Here is a 17,114-nt window from a genome sequence, read left to right on the forward strand (position 1 = left end):
TTCCTTCTTTCCTTTCCATATTCAGAATCCTAAAGAATAGGAAAGAACTAGAGTCAAGGAGAATGCATTGCCGCAGAAGGTGAATGGGAGCAGTGGAGTACCTGACTATATCCAATATAAAACAGGAACACAAAAACAGAGTGTATTTATTTTATTTGTTTGTTTTGGGGAATTAACTCACCCCTGATAACTGCTTGCTGTCTTCCAGAGCTGGAGAAACTTACTGTAATTCAGCTGCTTTAATGAGGGTGAGCTAAGAGACAGTGATCTGAGTGTGGATACAGTGTGGGGTGGTCGAGAAAAGCTGGTGGTTGAAGACCAGCAGAGCACGAGGCTGGAGGTGTGGCTGAGTTAGGGGGGCAGGTTCAAGTGATTAGAATCTTGATAAATGTTGACAATTTGCCTTCAAAAATGTGGTTTTGTTCAATAGTATTTGATTACCAAGTGTCATCTAACTATGAGTGAGGCTAATATCTTTTCATGTGTTTAGCTATTTGGGTTTTTGTTTTCCTGTGAACTCCTACTGGTCCTGCATGGGGGCTTTAAGTGGAGGACAGGTTCATTTACGTAATAAGAGTGTCCTAAGCGCCTGGTAAATCCAAGGTCCTGATGCAACCTGGTGAACTAAATAGACATGGTTCCTGACCTCTCCGAGCTGGATGTGAGCGAGACAGTAAAGAAGAAAACAAACGTATAAATACACATCTCCATCAGGTCTATGAAAGGAAAGAAGGGATACTGTGAGAGGAAAAGGCAAGGGATATCCTTTAGATGTGGTGGTCAGGGAAGGTCTTTCTGAGGAGACATTTTAAGTGTAGACTTGATAGATGAGAAATGAAGGGCCACGGGGAGAGTTGGGGAAAGAAGTACTCTTGGCATCAGAGACAGCATGTGAAGATTTTCAGGTGCAAAAGAACCTCACATTTTTGGAGAAGTGAAAGATGGCCAGGCCAGTGAAAGTACAGTGAGTAATGAGGTGGGATTTATTTCCTGTCCTGATTGAATTCAGGGGGATAGAACTCTTGAAGGCTTAAGCAGACCTGAGCACTATATTCAAGGCTTGCTTTTCTTAGATAAAAAGCTTACAATGAAATTTTAGGCCAGTGTCTTGTGTGGGTTTACTTGTGGAATTATGGCTTAGAAGCTGACATCTGCCCACAGGCAAGGCTACTCTTGGACCATTCGTCACAGAGAAGGATGGGTTTGAATGGCTTCCGAAAGAAGAGTCAGTCCTTTCCCCTAATTGCCCCTTCCTGTCCCTCACACTTTTGTAAGGATGGTATTTGGTAGAGTTAACTGCTATCCCCCCAGTGGCAACATCAGCCTCCTTTTGCCTCTCATCCACCTTCATTCCAGCTCGGGGAGGAGAAACTGAGTAGGCGGAAAACTAAACAGGGGCCCGAAGGAAGCCCAGGGAAGGGGGATCGACTGTGGTTCGCGTTCCTGTTCTCCATGTGGGGTCCTCAAGCTCTGTCATCTAACATAGCTGGTGAGTGGCATATGCATGAGGACAGCCGTGTGTGTGTGTGTGTGTGTGTGTGTGTTTGTGTGTGTGAGAGAGAGAGAGAGAGAGAGAGAGAGTGAGGTGGGGACTCGCCCACCATGGAGAATCTGGTGGAGCCCAGAGAAGCAGAAGCATGAGTAGGTGGCTGAGACCCGCTTGGCATTAGGCCTGGGAGGAGACAAGTTATGTCCACTTCTAGCCCTTTATCCTGCTTTTTCTAAAGGGAAAATGAGGCCAGGTGAAACCCCCCAAAGGGGAGAACAGAGCTGATGGCCCCGGTCCCCCCTTGTCGGGATAATAATGCTGCTCCCAGCGAGTGGAGCTGAAGAGTGTCTAGTCTTTCCTGTGTCTGAAAGAACGTCCTCAGATCGCATCCTTTAATCAGTATCCTGTCTCTCTGGAATAACTAAGTGTCATTGCATTCACATTTACTCAGTGAATTCCTAAGACTTCGGCCACTTCTGTGGCCCTCTTCATGTCACTCTTACCTTAGGACACCCAGACACAGTAAGGACATGGACGTGCCTCCATCTAGCCCCTGGTCCTGAGGGGTATGTCCATCCTCCCTGACTAGTTCCTGAAATTTTTTGTTTTCAATCAGTCTTCCCACATGGGTGGAGAGCAGTTTATATACTAGGATGTCAGAACTCTCGAGAGTTACCTGTGGTCCTGGGGTGAGCTGCATCCAGGAGACTTGCCCAGGAGTTCTCTCCCTGAGCCCCTGGAATGCTCTGAATCTTTTCCCTTGGGGTTGCCTCTAAGTCCAGTTGTCCCCTTCCCTGAGCAGTTTGGGACTGTCTCTTATTCCTGCCTTTGTTCTGCTTCCCAGATGGCAAGTAGCCTCCAGCTGTCTGTGGGAATTTTTTTCCTTGAGAGAGAGGGAAGAGAGGGGTAGTGATACCATCTAGTACTACAAGGATGGACCTGTAGAAGAAAGGGGGGTGGTGTATAAAGGAATCCCTTAGGCACTGGGTGGGAACAGTTGAAGATCAAGGTTTTAGTGTGTAACCCATACTTCTTTAGCACTTTGTACTTCCCAGAGCTCTTTCACATTCCACACATCTTAGTTTACTCACCAGGACTCTGAGGCAGGCAGGGTGTAGATTATTTTCCTTTGGAAGATGAAAAACCAGACACAAAAAAATTATGTAATTTGCCTGAGAACAAAAAGCTAATGACAAAGCCAGGAGGCTCTCTGCTAGAAAGGATTTTTTAAAAGAAACTTGCATGGCTTGCAATTTGTTAAAAAATAATGCATAGTGTAATTCTTAGAAAAGTAGAGTTTGGGATTTGGGGTGGGGCAGATCCATTGTTATAACTAGCCTGATCCTTCTTGCCTGGATGGTCCTTTACAAATGACTTATTTCCCAAATCATGTTGGGTTTACTTGGACATCATAAATAATAGCACCATGACAACCATGGGAAAACAGTATGCTGCCATCATAGTTTTTCTGGGGCCTTCTTTCCTTCTTTTAGCTGAATGTCTAAAGATGCTTCCAGAAAAGAAATGCTATACATATGTAGGCCAACCTTGAACTTCTTTTTAAAGAGGAGTATGAATTGCTGCCCAAAGGGCATATCAGATAATCTCCTAGACCATAAAACCACTCATTTCCATTCCTGTAGTTGATGCCACAGACACTAAAGACAAATTCAGTCCTCTTTCTTGTGAATTTAGTCTTTTTGGAAAGTTCCTCCACAAAATGGCTACCCCTGGGCGCCTTTAGACCAGAGCCTCTCCTTTATCCCAGGGCTGGAATATATGAAATGTCAAGGGATCTATGTCCATAGATCATAAAAATGGCCAAAGAGGCCTGGAATGTCTGCCCATGTGCCCTGTACCAACATGGATTTAAGAAAAACACATCCATTCTTCTAGCCAGCAGTATGTTCTGGCAGGCATCATCAGCCTGCAAGGTTTACTACTTTATTTTGGATCCATCACAGAGCATAGCCCATAGCTGAGCTGACGTACATGAAGCCTTATGTGCCAGGCACAGGGCTAAAGGCTTTACATTCATTATTTCATTTAATCGTTATGATAACCTGTAAAGTAGATAGCCACTCCCATTTTAAAGCTAAGAAAACAGGCACAGAGAGAGTCAATAACTTGCCCAAGACCACCCACCTGGTAAGACTGGAGCTGGAACTCAAAGCAGGGCAGGACCACAGGGCAATGCTGCCTCCAGTAAACCACCACAAGGGGGCGTCCTGCCCATGTCCACTCCAGTTAAAGGTGTGTTTTATTTTTAGTCCCCTGGGGGTGTGGTGTGGGACATAGTTCACACGTTGTTGATTCCCACAGTTTCTGTCCAAATGCTGAGGCTATTTCAGTATGGGAAAGTTTCAGACCAGTGTACATGCGTCCACCAGTATCGGTCACTGTAATTCCAGGTGTAAAAAAAGCAAAACTCCTTGAAGGAAGCCACTGTACTGTGAATAAAAAAGTATGTTTGATCGTAGGAACCAGATTTTCCTTCCTAGGGCGGTAAAAGAAAGGATTGGTTTTACGAAAAACGAACAGAAAGCTTCAGGTTTCAATCACCAAGTATGTAGTATTATAATTACACAGAGCACTTGGTGCACATGGTCAGAGCATATAAGAGGAGTTTTCTTCAGAAGCTGTGAATCATCCAAGCCATGTTTTAGCTCTCAGGGTAAAGCTGAGAATTCATGAGCTCACTTCCCTTCTTTCCATGTCATCTGACAAGTAATCAGAGTGGCAAAGCAATTGGGATACAGTGTCATAGAACAAAGGCTCCTATTCAGTGTTGATAAGTGAAACCTGGGACTTGTAGGAATGGCGATTCCTGTCCAGCCTCTGACACATCTAGGTATGAGTGTGTGATGGGGCCAGACCCCACTGAAACAGGTGTCCTTGAGCGGGTTGAGCACTTAAAGACAGGAAAAGAATGTATGTTCTGTAGGAACAGCTCCACTCTATCTGAGAGAATCAATAGCATTTAAAATGCCTAATAGACAAAATGTGAGCGCAGTGACAATGCACCTCAGTGGTCATTTTAGAATCTCTTAGGTCTGCCCACTGGTTCCTGTGGGACTGAGGGAAACAAGGTGGCTTTGCCCAACCAGCCTACATCCTGCAGTGCCCAGTGGGACAGGCCACTGAAGCAGCCCCCCAAAGACCTGCAATGCCCAGGACCATGACTCATCAGCAGAAAGAAGAAAATGTGGCAGAAAACTTCAGGGGTGGGAGGGGGTTGGGAAGTGAAAATCTGACTCAGGAAGTCCTGAGGCTTCAGATGAGGCTCAAGGGAGAAAATATAATGGGGGTCAAGGCAGAAGGTTACACTATAGCAGTAATCCATCTTAAAGGCACATTATGTTAATTTCCTTGACAGCTTTAATTTGCTGGTTTAAATCTAGTAAGCATCTGGAGAAGCTAGGTGCCCCACTGTTCAGGCCTGCTGGAGCCATTTTATTTTCTTTGCAAAAGACAAGATGACTAGGGGCAACAAGAAGGCAAATTTGGGAAGAAAATGTGTACATTTTCCAAAACCTCCCCAAATAACTGTGACACAGAGCTTGGATGGAGAAACTGCCCTAAGCCACTATAAACCAGCACTGTAATACAGGTAGCACCTTAGGAGGGGTTAGCTTAAAGCAGAATTTAAGAAATGTCGGAAAGCAAGGCGAAGAGCGTGGAGGGGAGAATGGGGAGAGCGGGTGATGTATAAGTAGAGATCAATTTTGCATCAGACTGGCTCTACAAAATCATTTTATGTATATGTACTTCCTGGATTTTCAAAAAGCAAACCAAAAGGAAATCCATCTTTTGCATCATCTTGTTGAAAGACAGCCATTAGCACACTCACATTTACTGAAATAAAGTAAGACTTGCCTTGTGGGTGGGATGTGTTTTTCTTCCATGTCTCAGTCTTTGTATTTCTCATGCTCTGATCATGGCCCACCTGAGGCACTTTCAAATTTCACTGACCCCTGGAACTATTGTCTCCTGCCAATCTATGTCCAGATAGGCAATAAGGGGTCACTAAGAGAATTCAGGTGAATCTAGGAGTGCAGCTCAGCTCTTTTTAAAAATTTTATTGGAGTATAGTTGATTCACAATGTTTTGTTAGTTTCAGGTGTACAGCAAAGTGATTCAGTTATACATATACATATATTCATTCTTTTTCAGATTCTTTTCTCATATAGGTTATCACAGAATACTGAGTAGAGTTCCCTGTGCTATACAGTAGGTCCTTGTTGGTTATCTATCTTATGCATAGTAGTGTGTGTATGTTCATCCCAAACTCCTGATTTATCCCTCCCCCACCCCCATGCTTCCCCTTTGGTAACCATAAGTTTGTTTTCAATATCTGTACGTCTGTTTCTGTTTTGTAAATAAGTTCATTTGTATCATTTTTTAAAATTAGATTCCACATATGATACCATGTGATATTTGTCTGTCTGACTTAGTATGATCATCTCTGGGTCCATCCATGTTGCTGCAAATGGCACTATTTCATTCCTTTTTATGGCTGAGTAATATTCCATTGTATATATATGTACCATATCTTCTTTATCCATTCCTCTGTCTATGGACATTTAGGTTGCTTCCATGTCTTGGCTACTGTAAATTGTGCTGCGATGAACATTAGGGTGCATGTATCTTTTCTAATGCCAGCTGTGTGTATGCATATGTGGATGTGCATACATATGTCCAGCTACCACCCAGGTTTGCCTACGCCAGGGAAAGGAGGGACACAGGATGGATATCATCAGGGAATAATATGGGAACATTTGCACTTGCTTGAAATTTATTTCTGGTATTTTTATCCTCCCTCTTCTCTCTATCTCACCCTGCCCTCAATCTGCTTGTTTAGGCAGATGATGATTGATAAGTCAATACAGTTGACTTTTGAACAATGAAAGGGTCAGGGGTGCCACCCCTCCCTACACCCCCCAAATAATCAGAAATCCGCCTATAACTTTACAGTTGGTCCTCCATATGTGTGGTTGGTTGAATCTGGATTCAACCAACTATGGATTTTGTAGTACTGTAGTATGCATCTATTGAAAAAAAACCCACATACATGTGAACCTAGGCAGTTCAAAGCCGTCATTCAAGGGACAACTATAGTTTTTTCTAAGCATGTTCTCGTTGACAGCAAGAAGGAAAGGCATTACTGATTTTAAAAATATATATTTATATTAATTCTCCCATAAAATTTGAGAGTTGGTTGTGGTATAATTGCTAACAAAAATTATACTAAAAGAAAAGATCATCTTTGCAAGTCAGTGGGTTTATAATTAGTTCACAAGAACGATGCCTTTAAATACCTAATTCACAAAAAGGCCAAGTCCTCATCTAGGCAAACCATCTCTCTATCCTTTTTTCTCTGGAAAGTGGAGGTGGTAGCCTTTCCCTTCCACCTGCAGTCCTCCCAGGAAATATTTCAAAGTCTGCCTGCTTCACTGTATCTATGCCAACCTACAGAGGGTTGTTCTGCTCCAGCCATCACCAAAGCCATTTCCCTTGAAAGCAAATGGCAATGCAATAAGTTGCATTTGCTTTCCCATAAAAATAAATTGACATAATTTGACCAAGTCTTCCTTCCAATTTAAAAGGACATGAAAATAGTCTGCTAAACGAGGGCACATGTGGTAATATAATATGTACTTGAGTTGAGCACATCACTAATATCAGCAGAAAGGTAACTACTAATCAAGCTTAACTGCTTTGTCCATGAAAAGAAAATAAAAAACCTTAACTCTTGCTGGATAGAAGCTCATTGTCTAAATTAAGGTTAGTTAGCTCTTTAGTCTTTTTTACAGTTCAAGTTCTCCCATTAGAATGTCCATGAAGAAATGTTATCAGAATGCTAATCCCAATTCTTAGGTCTCCTGGAGGCACACAGGGTCTTCCCATTAGCAACAAAAGTGTGACGTTGCCTACCTATCTGGTAGTGTTTGAGAGATTTCCCAAATAACTGAGAGAAATGAACTTTCATCACAGAGTTCAAATATTTAATGACAAAATTAGAGTTTGCTGTATTAGTGAATCACAGAGCAGGTGTTACTTGTCTCTGAAAGGAACAAAAATGATATTTGACATCTTAGGGAACTTCTGAAGAATTAATAACTGTACAACAGACATCAGCAGTGTCACAATTCTAAAAATTAAAAGTGAAACCTATCTTTAATATCCTTTGTTGAGGGCATTCTGTAAATATTTTTACATAAATGCATAACTTTTGTTAGCCACAAAAGTGGTATTAAGACAGATTTCACTGTAATTTTAAGTCTAACACATAACCTTTATTTTTTCAGAGCTTAAAAAAGTTAACTACTGATCTTGTTACATTTTACAAATACCTTCTTTAATATGAAACATTAACCTGAATCACTGTCTACTTCCTGTACACAGGTACCTAATAGTACTAGGGAAGAATACTACAGCTACATTCTAGGAAGAAGTGAGAACACTGGGAAGTCTCTTTTCTTTATGAGTTGTCAATACAGTTTAAGAAATCCTTCACTGAAATGTAGTATTTCCAAAACTCAATAGTGAGGTGCAGAAATGAAACAAAGAAATGAAATGTCTTTTAGCAAGCCACTGAATTGGTCCCAAATAATGTGAGTCATTTTAGCAATTTGCTCTAGGTTAGATTATATTAATATTTTGTATTGAAGCACCTTCTACAAAAGGATAGCAAAGAACCTCATGTACGTCATCACAGGGCTCGCTCCTGTGCAAGAAGTCAGGAGGTCCAGGAGGGACTGGGGTTGCTGTTTGGCCTCTCTGTGGGCAGAGGCCTAGGTAGTAGGACTTGGACACAGGGAGGTCAAGGACATGACCACAGCCTGGAAGCAAATCAATAGAGGAAGGTAATAACAATGCAGATAGGCTTTCTTCAAATCCAGGATATTTCCAAGAAGACTTAAGTCTAAAAGGATAAGCAGAGAGTGAGGAAAGAGGGCAAGATGTGGAGTACTTATATTTATGAAGAGTAACTATCACAAGTCTACCGGAGAGGAAAAAATCTCAAATTTCACAGTATGCTTATGACCTCACCCTCTGCTACTTTAGAAGCAGCTTCACAAACACTGTTGTTAGATACTTGGCGACAAATTGAGTTTGGCTGATTGTCAGGGCGTTTTAGATTTACCATTTCAATTATTTATATGAACTATCTATCTGAAGCTAGAATTCAGTTTGGGAAGATGAATATATCTGTGTGTGTGTGCGCGCACGCACGTGCATTTTCTATGCTGAGGCCTGCAAAGAAAACCTATTTGGTGTGATATTTTCAGCTTTTCTTAGAAATTGTAAATGCTTCTAATGGTACTCACCAGGTAGCAAGTTCCTTGCTTCTTTAAACTTTTAAGACACCAAATGAAAAGTACAAAATATTATAGTAAACTTATATAGTTTACCCTATAAATTTTACAGAGAGTTTTCTTGAACTGGATCATCTCCCTAAGAGGATTCAGAAATTTGTCTCTGGCAAATCCCATCTCCCTTTTGACACATAGTGACTAAGATCATTTTTCCCCACAATAGCCCAATTTTCTATCTCCCTGGGAATGCTTTATCAGGAGAACTTAAGCTATTTAAATCAGCATAAATAATCCCAAAGTCATCATATGCTGCTATGTAAGAGCCTACAATACACATGGCCTCAATGCGTAGGAAGGAATAGAAAGGGGTCCTGAATATCCAGGCAGCTTAAAAAAATCAGTGCATCGCAGCGGGAGGCTGAGAATGTATCTGGGATGTACAGCTTGCCTCCTTGTTTCAGGAAGACAAAGCACACAGCTTTTATATTTAGCATTTTAACCTTCTAAGAAACCAAACTCCCAGACTGAAAATCCAGGCCTGTGTTGGGTGATACAAAATCAGGAGCTGTATGAACCAACCTCATTCAGTCTGACTGCAATGTAAAGGCTTCATGACTGTGCTGTTTTATGTCAGACCAGGCAAGTTGCAATTGCCATGAAATGCAATTTGTCAAGAAACCCACTTTAAATTAGATTAATAGACAGCAATAACAACATCAAAACCTCCAAAAATCAGATACCAAGAACCGAAGGCCATTTCCCAAGGACATTATGAAGGCGTCTCTAAACAGGCATGACTTTGTAAAAAGAAAAGAAAAAAGATTTTAAATGTAGTATCTTTTCACATTATCCTTTACACAGACCTTTATCTGGACAAATCAATTCTTGATAAAAATCCAAGCTCTTTTCAAGACCAGCTACCGTAATTTGGGACAGTGACAAAGAAACATTCATGAATGCACAGAGGTTTTTAAATAGGCTTTTCCTTAGGTCTTTAATCTCAAATTTTTATCCTTTATACGGTAATTCTAAATAATCAGCCTGGAAACAAGTAATGGAAGAATTTAAACTGTAGCTCAGAAAGATTTCTATCTGTGATTCTGATTTGTTTTTTTTGAATGCTGGTGATGGCTCATGCAAAAAGTTACTACACGAAAAGCAAAATCTAAGACTGCTGTTTCCCCTGATAAATCCAATTGTTTTTTCTAATACAGATTTGTGTCTCAGGATATAGAATCTTAACCTTCAAATTAAGAGTAGCTAAGAGACTGAGTGAAGCCAATCACTGCTTGACTTTTATTTCCAACCAGGAACAATAACATCTGACGTCACCACATTAAAATGTCTTCCTGCTTAATATCAGGAAAAAAATACAGTTTAGACCTAGCTCAATATATCATTTGGTCCAAATTTCATATTCAAACTACCAAAAAAAAAAAAAAAGCCTTAAAGAGAAAACACATACAGACACACGCATACACACACTGGGAAAAAAATAAAGCTGATGCTTGCAGCATTTCTTAGCAAGATTATTAGGGAAATGTATACACACAACATCTTTTCTCTCATATTAACATCTGAAAAGGAAAAATAACCTAAATGTCCACATTTTGGGAAAAAAAGAAGCAAGCGGAGGTCCAGAATTCTTGTAAAAACAGCTGAACAAACTTCATTTTCTCTTAAGGGGTCACCAGGAGAGGCAGTTGCTCAACATTTGTGCTTCATGGCAAGCTAAGGAGAGAAAGGGACAAAAGTAAGATGTTATCAGCAGTGGGGAGAGTTCGTTTGCTGCTCCTTCCCCACATCCACCATGAGAAGCAACAGCAAGATTCTCCTTGCTGTGGCAGATACCACTGCAGTTCACAGTGGCACTTAGTAAATGTGCAGCATGTCCCTAAACAGTCCCCTGAGCACTGCATTTGTTACTCCCCCTTACAGTACTGTTGTTGGTGTATGTGTCCAGGTCAGGGAGGGTGCTACGTGACGTTCCTTCATGCCACTGATGGAGCAAATGGAAGAGGCAAAGTAGAGGCAGAATGAGTGACCTACCCTAGAAACAAAGGCCTCTGGGCTCCCAGGTTACTAGTTATCCAGGAAGACCAACACTCTCCAAATGTATTTACTGACATCTCGTAAAGTATTAAAAATCACCAACTGTAGAGAAACAAACAAGCTGCAATAATCCACGTAATATCCTGGACATTCAACCAGGTCCAAAGCACTTGACAATTAGACTGTTTTACCAACCAGGACTGAACAATAGACCAAATTCAGACCTTGACTTACTGCTCCCACTGGTATTTGAAAAATGTGGTTTATTGAAATGTTAGATCTTTATAAATGGGAACACCAAATACCACTGTATCATTCAATAGCTTCCCAAGCCCAGCTGGAGCCCATGATAATGTATTTAAGGAAATGTATGCAGGTACAAAACATAAAATTAATCTGACATTGCCTTCCTTAGCCAGATCCCTTCCAAGGAGCCCATACACTGACGTGAAGCAGAAGGCAGGGTTGAGGCTGAATTGTGATCCCTCGTGTCTAGAGCCTGATATTAGGGATTAATCCCTGAGGTTGGGGCTGGAGTTACTGGGGGTAGTCGTGTCGCTAAATTAATCTCTACTTGGGCAACGTCAGCTGGAAGAGCTCCAGGTGCCTGTACCTGGTGAAGCCAGCCTAAGCGAAGACCCCCAACGACCTTTTGCAGTGCTGATGCCAACAGCCAGTCAACTGTCAGATGGTGTTTGTGAAGCCCTGAGTGTGTCCAGGCTGCTGTGCTAAGTGCTGTGGGTTTTTGCCAAGAAGGCTAACTCCTGAACTTGAAGACTTTACAGTCCAGGAAACATGGTGGGTGGAAATGGCAGAGCCGGGGCTCTCTCTCAGATCTGTCCCACTCCCTGGCCACACTCTGAGCCCCTCCACTGTATGGCCTCCACTTCTTGCTCTGTCTCTAGTTTTAATACATTATTTAGCAATGTGGACCATTCAAATCAACACAGAGCTGTTAAGTGTTATGCATAATGAATACCAACCATAAATATTTGATCAGTGCTGCTGTCCTGTTATTCACTCAGCTGTTAACCTTCAGCTAATGGGCTTTGCCAATTTACCCACAGTCATTAATCCTCAGCAGCAATCGTGTTGCTTCTCACGCCAGACCCTGGTTACCTCTCCAGTGCAGCTGGGACTGGCGCTAAGGGGAGCCCCAGCCGGGCGGGGCCGTGCCAGTTCAGCTTCGCAGAAGTACAGCTGGATTGGACGTTTTGCCATTTGAGGTATTTTTGCAGAAAGGCGCATCATTTCCACGCTACCTTGTTTTGTTTTTTCTTTAACTTCCTGGGAGTTAGAAGCTTTAGAATATGGAAGGCACGGTGCTGTTGCTTCCCTGCTACAAATCTGCTGTATGACCTTGAGCTCTAAGTCACAATTGCTCTGTACCTCAGTTTCCTCATGTCTATAAATATCATCTCCAACTCAAATGCTTATGGATTAATGTAGATGTCAGAGTTTCTACAGAAGAGAAGTTAAAAACTTCCTTTTGCTATATTTTTGTTTCCTTAATGTTTCATGGAAAGCTTTCTCTTTCAAAGCTGTGTAAATGACTCCATCTAAATAATAATAGCAGTAATAGAAAAAACAACAATAATAGAAAAAGTTGTTACTCATACAGGGGGTATTTTTTAAGAGGCCTGGACTCTTGAGGTCCCTTCTAGCTCAGACCCACAGGGAGTAGGTGACCGTGGTAGGGACAGAGGGAGCCATTCCCTGCCAGTGAGGGAAATGCCACTCACCACTCCCTCCCCTACAAATGTGCGCTTGTGCAAAACAGGGCAGATCACTGTTCTTTTCTGTGGGAAATAAACAGCATCTGAGGATGCCTAGGTGTGGGTATCCCTCTCGCCTGCTGACTCACCAGCCAAGGCAGGCGTCAAAGCACTGCGCACACTGCACTGTTGCACTCTCTGAAGCAGAGGAGAGTGAGCAGGCCTGCTCTGCGGCTGAGCTGGACTTCCCTAAGGTCTGAGACTGTACCAAGCTCACAGTTCAGGAAGGAACCACGCTTCCCAAGCCAGGCTGAACAGAGCTGGGGGAGAGGGGGTGCAGACACCTTTCCGTTGGCTCTGCGGGAGCCAAGCGCCCACATGTCTTGATGGCAGGCTCCTGCAAAGGTGATCCGCTCACTAATGTACCTGGGTCACTGTAGGAGTCCTGGGAAAATCGAGAAAGCCAGAGGATAGCCTCTTCTATTGCAATCCAGAAGGTGTGCCCTACTCTCCAGCTGAGGTTGCATGCTCTTGTTCAACCAGGGAGCCCAGAGGAACTGTCACCCGGCACTGCCTTTCTCTGTCAGGGCTCTAACAAGTGCACTGTGTCTCGACGTCTAAACACAGCCCACTCTTTATGAGTCACCAGAGCCATGTTTGGGGAGGCAGTGGTGGAAGGCCTGGCTTCCACCTCTGAACTCTCTCCTCACCAGTAGGCCTGGTAGGGGCTCGGCCAGTGAAATGACATCTAAACGGACAGCCTACACTAGTGGGACAAATCAGGAGTCCTGGTCCCTGGGAAAATAGCCGCACCTTATCTCAAGAGGGCAACCTCCTCCTGAGGAATCCTGCCCATGCTGGTGATTCATAAGCACACATCCCAGACTTGCAGTTTTAGAAAACTGCAAGTCTGGTTATTATTGTGTCTCTCTCCCACTCCCTCAAACACACTGAGAGACACTAGCAGCCCCTCCCCCCACCCTTACGCCACCCACAGGAGAGGAAGCCAAAGCGAGTGGAGACTGCCCCCTGCCGCGCCCATCTCTACAGAAATAGGTAACTGCCTGGTACCAGTCCTCCCAGTGGTCAAAGCCAGAGACCCCTGTGCCTTTGGTGGCCTAATCAGTTTCTGTTCTGACAGGTCCTGTTTGCAAGGGCTGCTCTGTGTTTAGAAAGTGTCAGCATTCAGCAGGAGGCCCTCCCACCCCCCTTCGGAGGCTCAGAATCTTCACCACCAGTCCCTCCCCACCCCTGGGCTGGGATCCTCAGTCACATTTCTCCAACCCTCTACAGTGCTCATCATGTGAATGGATTGCAGCAGGCTCAGCAGAAACCATTTTTATGGAAACAATTATAACTAATATTAACTGAGGTTTATATGCACCAACTATTGTGCTAACCAATTTATAGGTTTGAAGGCATTCAATTCTCTCAACACTGTAGGAGAAAGGTACTATTATTAGTTAGCCCTATTTTACTGACGAGGAAACTGGGGCTTAGAGAAATTAAGCCCCTGCCCAAGGTCATGGAGTTGCTAAATCAAACACAAGATGTTAACTACCATACCATACTGTCTTCCCAACTACCTAGCAAACTTGGCCACAGTATCAGGGAAACAGGGTGACCAGGGCCAAGAATTCTGGCCATCTGGTTAGGTTATCCAACCCAGTGTTTGTATGACCTCCTCTGAGGCAGACAGTGACATGGATGACCTCCAGGTATTGTCTACTCCGCATTAGGAAGAATGATCTCACAGACTTCCTTGGTAACCTGGTTCATGGCCTAATCATTAACCTAAACTCTTATTTTAGCAGAATGTTATCAGTGCACCACTGAGTGCTCTATTCTGTATAACAAGACGCGAAAGGGAATTGCTGCAATATCGCCCTTCCCAGACTTGAAGACAATTAAAAAATAATTCCTGTAGTCTTCTCTTCTCCAAATCAACACTTTAAATGTTTCCCCAGACTTCCACTGCCCATCCCCCTTTTAAATCACTACAGTGGCTGTTGCTATAAATGAAGTTGGGTAGCAATTCTAACATCTCCACTCCATCATTATTTCTATATCACAAAGGCTGCAGAAGGGATGAGGGGAACCATAATTCTGAGCTTGCTCCCTCTGTGACAGCCACAGCAAGACAGGCTCTGGCCCCCAGCAGGGCTGCCTGCATTTTCAGCCAGGTGTGAACTCCAAATGGGCCCCTAAGGCAGCAGTACAGTAAGACACTGTCATGATAGGGAATTGATGACACGAGACAGGTCTGTGCAAAGGGGATGCAGGAAGGGCAGGCTAGATGCATCCACTCAGATCTGGATCTGCAGTCGGGCCTGGGCTTAAGCCTCTGGAAGGGGCCAGCCTCGCTCAGCTGGAGAGATTTTTCCCATTGCTTTTCAGGTTGTCCATTCTTGTTTCCTCAGCAAAAGCAGGGTTTTCTTTTGAAGCAAATTAATTTTTTCCCCAAAGGTCACCTGAAAAGCCTATCTTGAAAGGCCAGATCATGAGTCTGACATGCCAACAATTATCAGCAAAAGTTGTTTCTGGAAACCTAAATTCAAATCACTAGCCAAAAAAGAGCTGCCCTTTGATCCAAAGTACAAGAACAGTAATAAATCCTCTTTTATCACCTGACCAACAGGGCTTCTCTTTCCTTTGGTTTGTGACTGCCTTAGATAGCTGGCTGCCAATAAAAACTCCCCCTTCCCCTTCTGAAAGACACATTTTCAGTGCATGTGTGAATGTGCATGTGTACACCTGAGGCATGTGGAAAACACCATTCTCTGGACCCAGAGGCAGGTGGGAATTTTGCAGGCAGCTCTGCACTAGTCAGGTCAGCCTTAGAGGTCCAAGGCCCCTCCACAGGGGAAACTAGCCCTGAGGTGCCCTGGGACTAGAGTTTGCTTTTTATACGGTAAAGAGATAAGAACACAGGATGCGAGGCTCATGACCAGAAAGGGACAGCATGGAAAAGTAAGCACAAGAGCCCACAGTCCTCTTTCAAGCACTGGCTAACAGAGGAGGGATATTCTTACACCTGTCCTACCCCCACCCCCATCCTGTTCCCTGAAACTTGAGCCTTAAACTTCTGGGTAGGAAGTAAAGATGGTCCACATTTCCCAAAGATATGGGGTCAGAGACAGGGCTGAAGACAGCAGAAACGAGATAACCAAAGAAACAGGTCCAAGAAGAAATCTTCCCAACTCTGGTACTTACTAAGTAGCAGAAGGAAACTGTATACAGGGGCCAAAAAAAAAAAAAAAGCTTGACTTTGTGCCTGAGGTTTTTCTCCCACCTGGGAAACATACTGAAATAAAGTTTTGGGCACCAAAGCTCCCTGACAACCCAGAGCTGAGCCCTTGGCCGCGCTGCGGGACCCACCTTGTGTGCAGTTTCTGCAAACTGCTGGGCGCTGTTCTTCATGTCTTCCGTCTTCTCCTCCGCGCGGCCTAAGCGCTCCCCGCGCTCGTTCAAGGCCTGGCTCGCTTTCTGCACTGCACTGGTCACGCTGTCGGCCGCTGAATGGAGGATGCTGTTTCCTGAAAGAGAACAGGAAGAACGTGAGAAGCTGGCTCGGCTGACCTACAGTGACACCCCCGCCCAGGGTGGGTCAGACTCTGGAAAGGCCTCGAGTGTCTAGGAAACAAGTCGACTTTTCTTTTGACTTGGTCTGACTGACTCACTTTTAGGAAGAATACCCACTGACTGTAGGACCTGGGCAAGTGCTGAAGGCTTCTTTCGCAGCCCCATCACTGACAGCACTCATTTCCATTCTACCGGCATTCTGTTTGGTAAGGCTCAGAAGAGCGGGGTCCATCTGAATTTAGGACTTGGCTTGCAAAGGTAGATGGAAACCCTAACAAGTGCATAGAATTAGGCAAGTTCAGTGAGATATATCTGGATCATATGAGCATTTCCTCTTGACCTGGGGTTTAGATGGATAACCACAGGAAAACTGGGGGTACAGAACTTCTCCAGATATGATGCTCTGTATTCCTTTCAACTGTTCCCTTCCATTTTACCCCTTCACCCCTAAATGCGTAGCCCCACGTAAGAAGCTATCGATCAGTCTCAAAGTTCAGAGGAGATATGTCAGTTCCCAACCTTGAATCCCGAGCCATGGCCTGGTTGGTTGGGCCTCTTTGCCTCTGATCTCAAGTATATGAAATATGGGGCCTCAGCATTGTACTTAGCCAGCAGGTAAAAAACGGTGACAGAAACCTGTCCTAGAAGGAACATAGCATTCCCAGATTCATGAATGATGATACTGAGAAAGTTGAAAACCAACACATTTCAAATGGTTATGCATCCCTGACATCCTATTTACCAGGACTGGAAAAGAGAATTCAACAGTGACAAACTGGCAGATGCATAACCCACGGAGACCTAGAAACTTGCCAAATTACAACCAAAGGAGATTTATAGCTCTATTTTGTTAATGCTGAGTGGAAGATAGTTAAATGGCATTTTATATAATAGCTTTATGTCTTTGAATAAGTTTTTATTACATCATTTAACTTTGTACCTGGGATGGCTACATCT

At 43.6% G+C, this 17,114-nt stretch overlaps 1 protein-coding gene and 1 long non-coding RNA gene across 5 annotated transcripts in view; one reads left to right on the forward strand and one right to left on the reverse strand.

Moving 5' to 3' along the window:
• The window catches only part of LOC133084328 (uncharacterized), a 127,689-nt gene that overhangs the window by 76,404 nt on the left and 34,171 nt on the right, over positions 1-17,114 (forward strand). The window lies entirely within an intron of this gene.
• Positions 10,278-17,114, reverse strand: part of STXBP6 (syntaxin binding protein 6) — a 265,716-nt gene continuing 258,879 nt past the window's right edge. For all 4 annotated transcript variants that reach the window (XM_061180736.1, XM_061180733.1, XM_061180734.1 and 1 more), the window contains 2 exons: positions 15,954-16,111; positions 10,278-10,539 (listed from right to left, as the gene is read on the reverse strand). In XM_061180736.1, coding sequence (XP_061036719.1) covers positions 10,516-10,539; positions 15,954-16,111 — 182 coding nt within the window. In that variant the 3' untranslated portion in view covers positions 10,278-10,515. The remainder of the gene's footprint in view (positions 10,540-15,953; positions 16,112-17,114) is intronic.

This window comes from Eubalaena glacialis, chromosome 2 (assembly GCF_028564815.1).
Source record: "Eubalaena glacialis isolate mEubGla1 chromosome 2, mEubGla1.1.hap2.+ XY, whole genome shotgun sequence".
Taxonomy (NCBI): domain Eukaryota; kingdom Metazoa; phylum Chordata; class Mammalia; order Artiodactyla; family Balaenidae; genus Eubalaena; species Eubalaena glacialis.